The sequence below is a fragment of the Oreochromis aureus genome, linkage group 2 (genome assembly GCF_013358895.1).
Source record: "Oreochromis aureus strain Israel breed Guangdong linkage group 2, ZZ_aureus, whole genome shotgun sequence".
In the NCBI taxonomy this organism is placed as follows: domain Eukaryota; kingdom Metazoa; phylum Chordata; class Actinopteri; order Cichliformes; family Cichlidae; genus Oreochromis; species Oreochromis aureus.
In genome coordinates this window covers 8929017-8943485 of record NC_052943.1, presented here as the reverse complement: position 1 = coordinate 8943485, position 14469 = coordinate 8929017, and the positions used below count along the sequence as shown (strand labels likewise).

General features: G+C 40.5%; 1 protein-coding gene across 3 annotated transcripts in view; it reads left to right on the top strand.

The window, feature by feature from the left end:
• frmpd3 (FERM and PDZ domain containing 3) overlaps nt 1-14469 on the top strand; it is a 92843-nt gene that overhangs the window by 63204 nt on the left and 15170 nt on the right. For 2 of the 3 annotated variants that reach the window (XM_039616893.1, XM_039616889.1), the window contains 3 exons: nt 13842-13951; nt 14062-14216; nt 14304-14406. In XM_039616893.1, coding sequence (XP_039472827.1) covers nt 13914-13951; nt 14062-14216; nt 14304-14406 — 296 coding nt within the window. In that variant the 5' untranslated portion in view covers nt 13842-13913. Of the gene's footprint in view, nt 1-13841; nt 13952-14061; nt 14217-14303; nt 14407-14469 lie in introns of those variants that run through there. The other variant, XM_039616897.1, reaches the window with a different exon arrangement.

Genomic DNA, 14469 nt, shown 5'->3' with positions numbered 1-14469 from the left:
TTGCAAAAACGGTAATTAGATTACCGTTACTTTCACGTAGGAACGCTGCGTTACTGCGTTACTAAAACCGTGATTTTTTGCGAGAACGTCTCATGACAGTGACGTAAGCGAGTGCGACGTTTGTGACAACAGCTGTCTGCAGATCATAATATATCGAGTGCGGGACAGAGTGTAGCATGCAGCGTTTAAAGCGTGGAAGTACTGACCTTATTTTGAGTTTGATTCCATAAAAGTGACAAAACATTAGTGTCCGTTGTGCGTGGGAAGAAAACTTCTTTTACAGCGAAAAAACCCTAAACTTCCAAGCAAGCACCGAGTGTACTACGACGTAATGTGAAATTCACAGAGAAACTCGCGGATTCTTCCACTGACCGCTGCGGCACACCTGCACCAGGGTAAACCTCCTCCGCCTACCCCAGTCCTGCTTTACAGGTGAAAATAGAGCAACAGGACCGCTAGTCTTTGATTTTATTTATTTTCTGCTGTGTTTTACTTGCATCTATTTGAAAGAGTGAGTGTAAACACAAAAAAATATTTTATTTTATGTGCTGGAATGTGCAGAAAATAGGTTTAAATGTTAAACAAATTTCTTCCAGTCAGAGAATGTTGCATATAATTTAATTTTTGCTTGATGCATAAAGTTAAAAGATTAAAACTAATAAAACAAGTTTTAAAAAGAGACTTTTCCATTTGATTACATTTTGTATGATGAATTATGCAGAAAAAGTAGAATTGGGCTGAAAGATCTATCGCTTTATCACCTATTCAGGTTGTAAATCGTGTTTTTAAAAAGTAACTAAGTAACTAAGTAACTAAGTAATCGATTACTTTTGAAAATAAGTAATCAGTAAAGTAACGGGATTACTTTTTGGGGGAAGTAATCAGTAATTAGTAACTGATTACTTTTTTCAAGTAACTTGACCAACACTGGAGATGAGGCAAAAGAAGAGTCAGGCCTAGCTGGACCCAAGTGTGCACGCAGCGGGAGCACAGCAACTCAGCAGGCCTGATAATTACATACCCTGATGGTAGAGCCACTTTGTATTCTCTGCACACCCCGAAAACATACCAGCACTAGATAAGTCACTGGTGAGAGACGGACACGGAGGGAAAGAAAGGGAGGGAGAACTGTTACAGAAGCTCCCAGATCAGCCAGACCCAGACAGCAGGGAGGCTCGGTTGCAAATCAACCGCTTGCTGCGTTCTGAACCTAAGGTGTGGAGCTTTCTGACAGACAAAGCCAATGCACTATGCTAATGGAGCAAATCTTGCATTTTACCAAATCTTGCATAATCTTTGGCATACATGGAATCATCTCATCGTGCCAATAAGCACAAGCAAAAACACTTTCCCAGTAAAAAACAGTGGTGTTAAAGCAGCGAAGAAGACAAACACAGTAGAAGCTCAGTGAGTTATGTGCAGAATAGCACAGAGGTCAAACCAGGTATTGGGATTACTGGTGCGCTGCGCTGTTACGCCCCCTTGTCATTAATACATGTAAATGCAAAACGTGCACGGAACTGCTGTGTACCAACCGACACAAGCTCATTAATATTCTCTGTTGGGCTTCTCGTGTTATCTCGAAATGAACAAAAAGCATTTGTAGCATCGGTTTTTGCACAGTTAAGCAAATGCATGCATTAATATAGGGTTTGCTGAAGTGTGCCTGAGTGAGAAAATGTGCTTTGAATATTAAGATGCTGCCCAAATATAGAAAGAGTTGAGAGTGTACATGAAATCAACTGCATGTTGTAGACTGCAGAAGGCCACTTTAATGGCAGTCACGGAAGGGTGGAGCTGGGAGGGGCCTGTGGGTGATATCTCATGGGTGGCAGCGATAGGAGAGGGAGGAGGAGGAGGAGGGGGAAACAGCCATGCTGTATTTCTTAGAGAATGAGTGTGACTCTGTGTCGTTCCGCTGTCAGGCGAGCTGCTGAGAACTGCGTGCTTCACTGAAGGGTGACAGCGAAGAGACAGAGCCGCTCTGCTGCTGTCACTGCCACTCTGCCTCTCAGTTTTCAACTGTGGACAACTGGATGGTGTAACTAGTTGCTGGACCTAAAGGGCTAATCATATCATTTCCCCCATGAATGTAAAAGCTGTAGCCAAAGCCAGCTGTTAGCTAATGGTGTCATTTATAGCAACTTTGGAAAAAAACTAAAACACGAAAGAGTCTGGAATTGATTTTGTGAAGGTTGGGAGTCTCACCTCCTACACTCATGTCTTATTATTTACAGTATTTATACATCCTGAAAGGTTAGGTTGGGTAAATAACAAAAACTAGATCAGGAATGAAAGCTGAAGCAGTCACACTGGAAAGATTCAGAGTCTTGTCAAAGCAGAGGCTCCTGAGTAAACTTCGGGGAGAGAATAATGCAATGCAGGCCTGACTTTCTCCTTTCAGCTCCTGACTGATGAATCAAATGTAGTCAAGTGGAACCTCCGCAGCCTGAGAGCATAGATTCACAATAACCAGCCAGGGAGACTGCATCGCCTCCCTATCTTATTGGTAGGAAGCTTATTGGAATATGACGGCTGGTCTCTTTTCCTGAATTGCTTTTTCCACTTAGGAAATATTCTTCATTGCTTACATCCCTGCCTCTATATTTCATCTGATATTTTTTTTTCCCCTCCTCAGTTTTGCTGCCGTGTGGCTTCATTTAGTTTTTAAACTAATTCCCCATAGCTGCTCTTTTGCACCACCACACTATAATTTAAAAGAAGGCAAACCCATTCAATCACATGCACAAACAGTAGCGCTGCCATGACGATATATAACAGACTTTATTTTTTCACTGGTGTTTTTCCCCCCATTTATTTCATTTTAATTTATGGTTATTGGACTATCAAGCAAGCGTACTGTATGACTCGGGGTAAATTTTTTAGAGACTACCATCAAACAAGTGAGTGTACTTTTGCATGAATATTAAAATGAACTTAAAAAAAGAAATTCTCTGCATTCACTCAACCTCAAACAAAACTGAGAGAGGTGGCCGCTTCCACCTCCCTCGGTTTGAAAGAGCTTATCCATGCTGTTACGAATTAGAAGCAGCTTATACTGTATCACAGGTATATAAAACTTTGTATTTTAAGGCTGGGATGGTGACTCTCGGTCTCACATAGTATAAGGTCAATGCAGATGAATAAAAACAAAAAAAAAAGAGGACAGAAATATTACATTTATTTATGACCTCTACAGGTGTGCCGCAGTGTGTGGACATTTAAACCTAGCGCTTTCCTTCTATAAACATTTGCTTTACGACCAAGAAAGTGAGGGGAAATTCTTCACAAGCTATTACATGGATGAGCTGGCTCTCTTCACCTCCTGCACTTTTTATCAAAGAGGATCACGCTCAGGAACAGTCTGAGCTTCTGTTTTATGGCACGTTTTAATGGACTGTCACTATGGGAGAAACCGGCTGTCAGACACGGTTTTGCCATCGTGAGACATGGCATGTACTGTTGAGTGTGACCCAACTGTCAAAAAAGTTTACATGCTGGGACTGAGCCTGTGAATGACAGCAGCTGATCTAAAGTGTGTATTACCTGGGCTTCAAATATTGGTTCGGGATTGGCAGCAGACTATGTGAACTGGACGGGGAACCAGCTCAAGTCACTATGCTATTCCATAAAAAAAATGAAAAATAAAATGCGGTTTGACTCATACGCACTATGCATAATTACAGCCATATACCCATAAAAGAGCAGAAACATCTGTCTTAGATTACTGACAAAACAGGAGAGACATTTTCTCAAGATGCAGAAGTGGATCTATCAAATCACCAATTAAAAACCAGTGTCAGTCTTTAAGATACTTCACCAGGTTTGTTGTGCTGCTGTTCAAGTGTTCTGCTGCTAGTGATGGGAGGGGCTGGGTCATGGTGTGTGTTTTTTCTTAACAGTAACGTACATATGCTGCCTATTGTATATACAATACTGTAAAAATAAATAAATAATTTTCATCACATTTTCAGAATCGTCAGCATAGTTTCTGGTGACATCCCTGGTTACAATAAAGGTTTCACCCTAGACTAAGCATTTTACAAAAAAATATGAATATAGATTAATGAGAAGACTCCACATTGCTGACATATCATTAGAAATTATGGCTGCCATTAACCTTATTAGCAAATCATTTGCAGAACTGTTTGCAATTAACTGTCGTCTAGGAATTGCCTTTCTATTCAACTATTCCCAGTTGCGTTTAGGTGCAATCATTGCATGTGCCTTTGGAATTATTGATTTTTTTCCTCATTCTGAATAAATGAATGAAGCACCACATTTATAGACTCCCTTTTAGTTGACTTTGGTGTACACTCAACTCTCAGGTTCAGACTTCTGCCTGCATTTAAGGCAGCAAAAGCACTCTTGTTAGAAAGACTGACTTTTCATTGAGCAAAGCTCAAACATAACGCACAAATAAGAAAAAAATCAATCTGATATTTTCTTGAAAAGAACCAAAGCAAGAGGGAGATCATCAAACCCTCACATTAAGTAAAATCAAACTGTTACTTTTTAAATGGCAAATATTAAAGCTTTATTTCTACTTGTTTCAGGTCTACGGATTCTTTTTTGTTATCACAACACTTTATGAGAACATAAATCCACCAGTTTTGGTTAAGCTGTCTAGCAGACTGCGCCCTTTGGAAGGTGGGACATTGTGATTTCCATATTGTGGTGAAGGCTATGTGGTTATATGATCACATTAATGATGTAGGAGTGAGTCAGAGAAGCAGCTAAGCCCAAGACTAACAGGTCAGCACACTACAGTCGAGTGGAACGAAGAGCCCTTCAAACATATGGCAGATGTGGCTTTTTTTATTATACTTGTGCATCAGGATGTACCAAATGGAGATACTCCCCTCAGGGATTATTACTGAGAATTACATTAGGTGAACTTAATGCGTCACTCCTGTTTTTGTCTTTTTTTAGTGTCTGCAGGTCGAAATAACACAAAAATATAGTTTAATATATGTGTGTCGTGACTCATTTGCTTAAGATTTGGAGTTAAATATTAAATATTGGAGTTACAGTACATGCAAATACACCTGTTTATACCGCCCAGATAACCCTATAGTTTGTAATATGATAATACCTGTCCACTATTATTTATTTCCATTTGTCATGTTCGAGGTGCTAACAAAAACAGTGATTTATTGAAGACGGCGAGAGCTGTAGCGTGAGTGCAATCTGTGCAAGAATGACAAGATGTCAGTGATTTAACAAGACTGTAGCTTCTGCTGAAACCGAAAAATAGGTTTCAGCGTCTTCTTGGTGAATGGAATTTGGAGAAGAAAGCAAAGTTTTGTGTCATATCGCTCTCAAGGTTGTGAACTCCGTCGTGAAGAAGTCACATCCTCTCCAAACCCGACTCAAATTTTCAGATCCTTTTCAATAGTTCCCATCTCCATCTCAAAGACAACTCCTCGTAGAAACACGGCAAGCAAAAACACATTTAGGCAAAGCATGCACCGCTCTATTTTCACAAACTGTTTCACACTTTTTGGATTGCTTGCACTCAGTGTGCCATTGATATGGGTTTCCTATGAACTGATCCGATTTCCTCTTTTTTTAAACTATGAATTGCATAAAAGCAGATATTTTCACTATTTTTGGAACAGTCGTTTATAGTGGTGAAACAATTTGGAAAAGAGGACATTTGTAACACGTGCATTGCATCCAGCTGTTTCAACTTCAAGGCTTAATGACTAGTTTTCATTTATAACTACTCCAGTCAGTAGGGCGCATCACATCTATGTGTTTCCACTCAAATAATTTCACCCCAAAGAGCAAAGAAGGGCCCAGCAATTCAGGAAGTAAAAGTAATAAACTGGCACAGCTTGTTAAATGAGTCTTTGGTCTTTTAGTGCATTTTACATTCATATGAAAAAGGAAGTTTTAATCACAGACTCTACAGGCCTCGGTTAGTATGTCAAAGATTAAAGCTCATGGCAGTTGGAGTGGGAAAGGGTGGACTTTTTTGGAAGGGTTTCAAGGACAAAGCCTCTTCTTTCTATAAAGAACATGGCAGCACAGCTTAGGTCTGAACAAACCTCAAGACTTCTGGAACAACATCCTTTAGACAGATGAGACCAAAGTGGAGATGTTTGCCAATAAAGTCCTGACACAAACACAGGACACCTCACATTACAAACACCTCATATGAGTCAAGCATGGCGGTGGAGGGGTGATGGTTTGGACCCGGGCACCATCACAGTTAGTGAGTCAACCATCAACTTCTCTGTATACCAAAGTATTCTCCAGTCAAATGTAAGGATATCTGTCAAGCTACAGCTAAAACTTGACCACAATTATGTAATGAAACAGGGCAATGATCCCAAGTGCAGCAGCAAATCTACAACACGAGGGCTGAAAATGAAAAGCCTCAAAGCATTGCTATGACCAGTTAATGTTCAGATCTCAACCTGACAAAAATCCCACAATGGGACCTTAAGAAAGGATAAGCTGTGTGCAAAAGAATGCCTGCAAACCTCAATGAACTTAGGCAACATTTTAATGAAGAGTGCAATCAAATTTCTCCACAATGTTGTGAGAGATGAGTAAGTAATTCAGAAAACTATTATTTTAAGGTATTGCTGCCACAACCTACTGAATCGTGGGGTGTACTTAGTTTTTCATATGACTGTGTAGAGTCCTGTGAAAACTTCCATTTCCACATGACTGCAGTGGGTAGAGGCCATGTGTGTAAAGAGAGGACAGTGTTCATTGGTATTAGTCAAGTAAGCACACAGACACGAGTGTGAAAGCATAGGTAAGCAGGCCAGCTATGGTAGAGCTAACTTACATTGAGGAAGGACTTACAGTAAGTCACTGTTATTTACGGTGGCCCTGAGAAGCCAAACGTACTGCAACTTAAGAAAACACCAGCAATAACAAAAACGCTGCAAAAGCACACAAAACACAACGGAAATAGGAAAAACAACAACGGAGATAGGAAAAAAGAAAACAGAAATAGGAAAAACCGATTTCCAAAAGCGCAAGAGAAGTGTTTCTGGGGAGACAATAACCCGACGGACCAGTTGCATGAACCCAAAACATGGTAGGTGTGTTTTATCATGATTCATATAATACTGATGACGGATTTTTAGGCTAATAGTTAGGCTAACACACTTACCTCTCATCTTTTCTTTCCAAACAAAACTGATAGACCCTCCACTTCTTTTAAGTGTCTCCCAGCGCAATTCTTAGCATATTTTGGTTCCTGCAACTGGTCCGTCGGGTTATTGTCTCCCCAGAAACACTTCCCTTGTGCTTTTGGAAATCTGTTTTTTCCTATTTCTGTTTTCTTTTTTCCTATTTCCGTTGTCGTTTTTCCTATTTCCATTGTGTTTTGTGTGCTTTTGCAGCGTTTTTGTTATTGCTGGTGTTTTCTTAAGTTGCCGTCCGTTTGGCCTCTCAGGGCTGTAGTTATTGCTATTTAAAATGAATATATATATGTGTGTGTGTCACAGAAGTGTTCGGATATGTTTCTTTTGACAGACTGGATGAAACTGCACAGTTTTACTGAAGGACAGGAAGGAAGGAACTTGCAAGATTAAGAAAGAAAAGCAGTGTGCAATCTACTTCCAATTTTAGCCAGGGGACTGAAAAAGGTTTTAAATGATCCAATCCTGCAGATAAAATACACAATGAAAAGTTTATCGCAAAGAATGTCCAGGACAGAATTTCATATCAGCCTTCACTTTCCCCACAGAATGAATTGGGTCGTATTCCCCTGTTGGATTTCTGCACGTCTGGCTCAGGCGGACTGCATTGACAGAAGGGATTAGGCCCAGTGCCGATGGCTTCATTTGATTGGCTCTCTTGGTGCGAAGGTCTGTCTGTGTATCGCAAATGAGAAATTCTAAAATCTTTTGTAAAAAACAAAACAACATAAATATTTAGTGAATGTTTTATCGCAGCCTGTAACTGAAAACAGATTAAAGACAGTGGCTGCTGATATGCCAGAATGACTTTCCTTTTTGCAGTTTCCTAGAGGCCAAACATGTGACAGAAAAAGTATCTTTGTCTGGGAAGGCTCATTTCACAGTACACTGAGGAGATTATTGTGTCGCCTCTTTCATAATCCTAACAGGATTTCTCCAGAATCAAGGATTTGCTACATATGATACAAAATGTTGGCAAGACTGTTGGCTGAACTTTAGGTGACAGAGGATGTCTGGGATTAAACGGGTAGTATCACTATGCACTTTAAATCCACTGCTCAAAAATTTTAAAAAAAAAAAAAATTAAATGGGCACTTAAGTTAAAATAGAGGGATTTTATCCTGTCCAGTTAGGAGACATAAACCATTTTAGCAGGTTTGGTCCACCAGAGAGGCAACAGCATAACAATCCTTCAAAAAGGAAATGGTTTTGCAGGTGGTGGCTGCAGACCATAGCTGTCTCCTCATCTCTCCTGAATGATTTTTCTCTAGTTTCACTTTTTGCTAGTGCCATGTCACTATATCTGCTGCCTATTCACGTTGCTCATCCAGGATGGCACAGCCATACTTGGTGTCATGAGAAGGTTTGCCTTGTCTCCCAGCACATTCTCAAGAGTGTGGAGGAGATAACAGAAGAGGGACTCTTACACAAGGAGAGCTGGACAGAAGTAGCTGCTCATTTTTGTGAGGAGGAACAGGAAGAGCACTGCCGGAGGCCTAAAAAAAACGACCTCCAGAGGGCATGTTTCTGTCTAAACTGCCAGAGACAGACTTTATGATGGCATCGGGGACCAATGTCTTTAAGTGGGACCTGTGCTTGACTGGCATTCAACCAAGAACACCAGAAGAGGCAGGTCCACCCCTAGTGCCCCCTTCTCTTTACAGATGATGTTGCAGTCATCATAACATTCACCACAATGACTCCAGACTCTTTCACACCTGTGACAGGTGCGCACTGTTAACCTGCTCTTAACTGTGAATAGAACAGGGCTCCATCGGCAGACCTGACTTTGTCTTATACTGGAATCACACCTCAATTTTTTTGACCAAAGCAAATATATAACAAGAAGCACTCAGTGAGAGCAAACCTCCACTATTGCAGCTCACCCTCTCTGAGCATATTTACTTTTAAGAGAACAGTATTGTACATTCTGTTTTTTCCTTATTCTCTTTAAAAGACATTAAGAAGTTTGTAGTGCAATAAAAAGTGGAAGGGATTAGCCCCAGGGCCCATTTTCGTTATTTGCCCTGTTGAAACCCATTTTAACATACTTGATATAATATTTGAGTACAATTACTTTTTGTTATATTTTTAATTTTTGTGGATATAGTGCATTTGTGACATTCATTTCATTGTTTAGTCAATTCATTTAAATATTTATTAATAGCTGTCAGTTAAAAAAATGTTTTTGATGACATATTTATTTTGTTTTCTAAAACAAATTATAATTGTGAACATGCATTAAAACTGATATGTATTCAAATCGTTACATGACAAAGTCATAATAATATAATATGATATTTACAATCCCCATAGACAATAGAAAACAATGGAAGTAAAAAACATAATTTTAAAAAGCTCTGTATATGACTGTTATATGACCTTGAGATCAATCCACTGGCCCTGACATGATATTTTTAATTTTTATATAGTATTTTTTGTATGTTGACAATACACACGATGCTTGTAAGAGTCACAGTTTCTACACCTTTTGTCCATTTTTGACCAATAATAGATAATAATAATCTTTAAGTTAACCTTGAAGGCCTTGGTGGATGTAAGGCAAATTTTAATGGATTGTTAACATGATCCCACTCTACAGCCCTACAATGTTTTATTAACATTCTGTTAATGTACCACTGCTTGCTTGCAAGGACCCTGTTAATAAACCAAACCAGTGTAAAAAAAATAACAGTAATTTCTCTAAATGCCATTGCTGATGCCTTACAGTCTAATATGTATTATTTAGCTACAAAACATAAGCTTGGCCTGTCCATCAGTCACAAATAATCACTGTGATACTACACACGTATTGTCTGACTTCTCAAGGCAGTGATCCAATAACACTCAGCTGCTTACAACAGTCCTCACTTTCCAATTAGTGCTGCACAACTCCCAAGTTTCTGATGGTGATTCCATCTCTGATTCAAATTATAAGTTATAATTCAAGCGTTTAGCAGACTCAGTTAATCAGAGTGATTAACAATTAGTGTAACAGTAAAATAAGTGAAAATTCCTCAAGCATCAACGGTAAGTAGCCAGATAAATCAAAGTGCCATGGGTAAGTGTCGTGCCAATTGTTGCTGAAATTGACTCTTTGATTCTGTAATTAATATAATAATTAAATTGTAATTAAGAATCAACATTTGAGATGCCGCATCCAAAAGGATAAGCCGCAACTACCGCATGTGGGAATAGCCTAAACTAATTCAGTTTAAATAACATTGCACAAGCAGGAAAAAGCGTTGCATTCATTGATTCATGCATGAAAAAAGCTCCATGTCCTGTTTTGCTATGTGTGCTGATGAGCTGACCAGGCTGACTAGACTATTGTTCTGCAATATTCACAACAAATAGTCAAATTGATAACGTTGCCATGCAAGACATTTGTTTCTTTATCAAAGTTGTACAGTTTATATATGTCCTTTGTGTCTGTGTGTGCTGACATGTGATGTAAAATGATATTTCAGCCAAATTTGCCCTTTTCCACCACTTATCTTTCAGGCCTCTGGAATATGCTATGGGCCAATCTGGATATGTCCTTAGACAGACATACAGGCACAATGAATTTAGTTATTGAGTATCTGCAATATCCTTTCCTAGCCCTAGATAATGCTGAGTGCGTTTAACAAGGACAGACAACGTCCGCTGGACGGTTTGGGAGCAATCCAGACAATAAATTGAGCTGAAAGTTAAAAACCAGAAACATCTGAGCAAACTAAGCAAATGCAAGCTGGCAGCAGGGACTTTAAGTGGACAGAAAAGTGGGCAGCTACAGGAGAGACAACATATTTACCCTCTCCTCGATAGTTCTCAGTGGTATGTCTAATTTCGCTGAACAGGAGCATTTCTCTTTACGATGTCTACAATGCCCTTCATATATTCTTTGATGGTAATTTGGGTTATCATAATGTGAACGTTCCCGTGGTAGCTATTGCTGCATCATTCCCATTGTAAAAATGCTATTCAAAAGCCATAACATTTAAAGTGCTTTTGAACGTGCTTCATTTGTGTAATTATATATGGCAAATATATACATATATATATTTATGTCATTTATCTCAGACATAATTCCCAGTCTCAAACTTGCAATCTTCCCAGACTACTGTAATGCTCCCCTCTCTCATCCTACTAAGAAACAGCCACAGGTCAACTACAGTGCATAAAACTCTGCTGCTTTGTTTTAATGAGGACCAGAAAGAGTGTGCATGTAGAGTGTGCTATTGAAATCGATTTTAAGACCTTTTTATTGGTTCATAAAGCATGAAATGTTTCTGTACTAAAAGGGCAAAAGTTTGATATAAGCCAGGCAAGACCTGGTAGCTGCACAGACACATTATAGATAAAACAACCAAGCAGAAATTGCTATATTGAATTGAAAGAAAGACAAAGAGGAACATGGCACGACAAACTTAATTTAGATTTTATCCTAATGTAGATGGACTGCACTGAATGTTGAGAGACTGCCTGACTGGTTGGAGTAGTGTTGCCAGTTTTGACATTACTTCGGAACTACTAAGCATTATGAGATACAGTGTCTCTCTAAACTACTGATAGGTCTGTTAGGATGCAGACCTGGAAAGATGATAAGCAAAAAGGTCATTTTTCCTACACCCTGAGGCCTAGGAGACAGCTGCAGACTGCGACACTGAGGAGGGTCAGGTATATGATGCCCTGACCTCAAGGGGCCTGAGGAAGTGTTGGCATCTGGCCACAGTGACTGCAGGGTAATGAGAGAGCGTCTAGCTAGCCCTTCCTATATCTTGTAGTGGCCAGATCGCTATTCTTATCCACCCACTATCCCTCCATCCGGTTGAGCTTCAACAAGCTACTGAGAGCTGTAGTCATAGCAACGTGCAGGCCTGGCAATGCCCTTGGGGATCATTTCTTGACAGAATTCCTCGGTGTCCTCTCTAAAAGGTTGGCCCCTCTGCTGAATAGCTGTTTATCTTTGCAGATGTGCAAGCTTCAGTGTCCGCTGGCTACCTTCATCTCTCCGCTTCTGCTCTCTCCTGTTTTTTTCCTCGCTACTTTTGAATGCTAAAACTAATCTCTGAATTAAGTGAGGAATCTAAAGCTGTAAAATCTGTGTGGTATTCACAAAGCCATCGGCTGAAAACCAGATAGACGAGAACGTATTCCTTTGTCCCTGAGTTCATAGCAGTTACCTGCAGTTGTATAATAAAGTTATCGCTGGCAATGAGCAATTTTAGCTACAGCATAGACTCTTCTACAACAAATGTACAAGTGCAGGCCATTGTTTCCCTGCTTAGTTCACAGATCTTGCCTTTCACTGCACTGGAGGTGTTTCTGACATTTGCAGTGACACACATACCTGACAAACAGCCTGTCAGGATTCAAAAGAATGGGTATCCTTCTGGTAAGTGAAGAAGGAAGCTGTGAAATGTTAGAGGGACAGAGAAAAGAAGAATAACTGGGGAAAGAAGTGCACCATCAGAATCCACTGCCAAAGTCAAATGAGAAAATAACCGATCTCAATCAAAAATGGGTAATCTTCTTTTGGAGGCAGAACCAGCTGGTGCAGCGTCATTTGTCACCGCCGTGCACCTTTGATACAGACGGATGATCCCTCGTAAGTCAGCTGAATGTCGAAGACAGAAATTTTTTATTTGAATCTAATCTTTTTAAATTATTAGCATAATTGAAATTCAAAGCACATGCGGCGTAATGGATTGTTAGTCATGGACCGAGCGCAATATGAAGCCTATCTATGATACATCAACTCTCATCTGATACCATGACACAAGGTAGAGATCAGCAATGCATCAGTGGAACTGCAAATGAGCCGTGCTCCCTCATAAGCCACTGTTATCAGAAACAACAAGTGACAGGAATATGAATCTGGACTATTGACTAATGTGACTACTGACAGTTTGTTCTCTGCCTGTGGCACTCAGAAAGGTATTTGCTCTCAACAGTACCCCTGCATAATAATCCTGAGCAGTGCTGTCATGCTCTTTCTGTTTTGGGCCATCTGCAGCATTAACATTACAATCAGCGTCTCTCTCTCTCTCTCTTTAGCCAGCAGTCATCAGAGTCCTAGATCACAGATATGAGCATAAATATCTGGCTCTCTATCCCTCGCACAATAATTTCCATTTTTTCTGCTACAAACACAGGAACCCACATGCTACATTCACACTCAGTCTTTCAGTAATCTTGCTTTCGCTGCCTCCCACACAGGCATCTGCAAAAGAGCATGTGTGGTTCACAGGAGTAGTTTGGTCCACACTTGCAGAAACTGGCAGAATCAGAGACCTTAATGTGTTTCATCCTGTGTGTGCATTATGTTACCGTTCCTTGAAAAGTGCAGCTTTCCTGAAGGTGTGCCTCAAAGGGCAGGTACTTTTAACAAATACATTTTTACCTGCATCCCGCACATTCACTCAGTACAACAAACAACCTTAACCAAAGCCAAATGCAACTTGTCAGCTGTGGAAGATGTCTGGGATTGTAATCTTGAGTGTTATATTTTTCAGCTTCACATTTATGATTTTATTTTTCCCTGTAGCGGTGTTCCAAGATGTGCTTAGATAAGCTCAGCACATTAAAAAAAAAACAACAACAAAACAGTATTTTTGCTGCTGTCAAACCAGGAAACATTTTATTTCGGTTTCTCACATCCTCCCCTCTTGTTCCCCTTCTTTTGAGCAGGTGAATGATTGCCAAACAGAAAGCAGCCTTTGCAGTGCAAACCTGTCCCATGCTGCCCCGTCCTCTCAGGGGATGGCCAAGGTCCAGGATGGACACACGAACGCACGCAGGTACACGGTGCTCTTTTCGCACTAGTTTTTCTCGAAACAAAATGCACATTCATCACTGTCTCCATGTGCACTTGCCCCTTTTTATGTCTGAATGTCTGTGTTCTATATAGCACTGCAATGTTAGAGGAGAGCCAGGATGGTATGGACAGTGGTACCCTAAGTCCTGCCTCCGCTCGACAGGTCACCATCCAGCGCCACCCGACTCAAGGCTTCGGCTTCATTGCAGGCAGCCAGAGACCTGTCATTGTACGCTCCGTCTCTGCTGGTTAGTGTGCATGTATGTGAGAAAGCCAGCATTCAGATTTCAGGTTTCTCTATGCTGCATGCATACGGTATCCCGTTTCATTTGCAGACGGCCCCTCCTTTGGCAAGCTTCTTCCCGGAGACCAGATCTTGGCTATTAACGAGGAGACGGTGAGCGACGCGCCCCGAGAGAGAGTCATAGACCTTGTAAGGTAACATCCTTTACTGTCCCAGGAGGGAGGGGGGGTAGAGGGAGGAGGGAGGAGGGGGTGGCA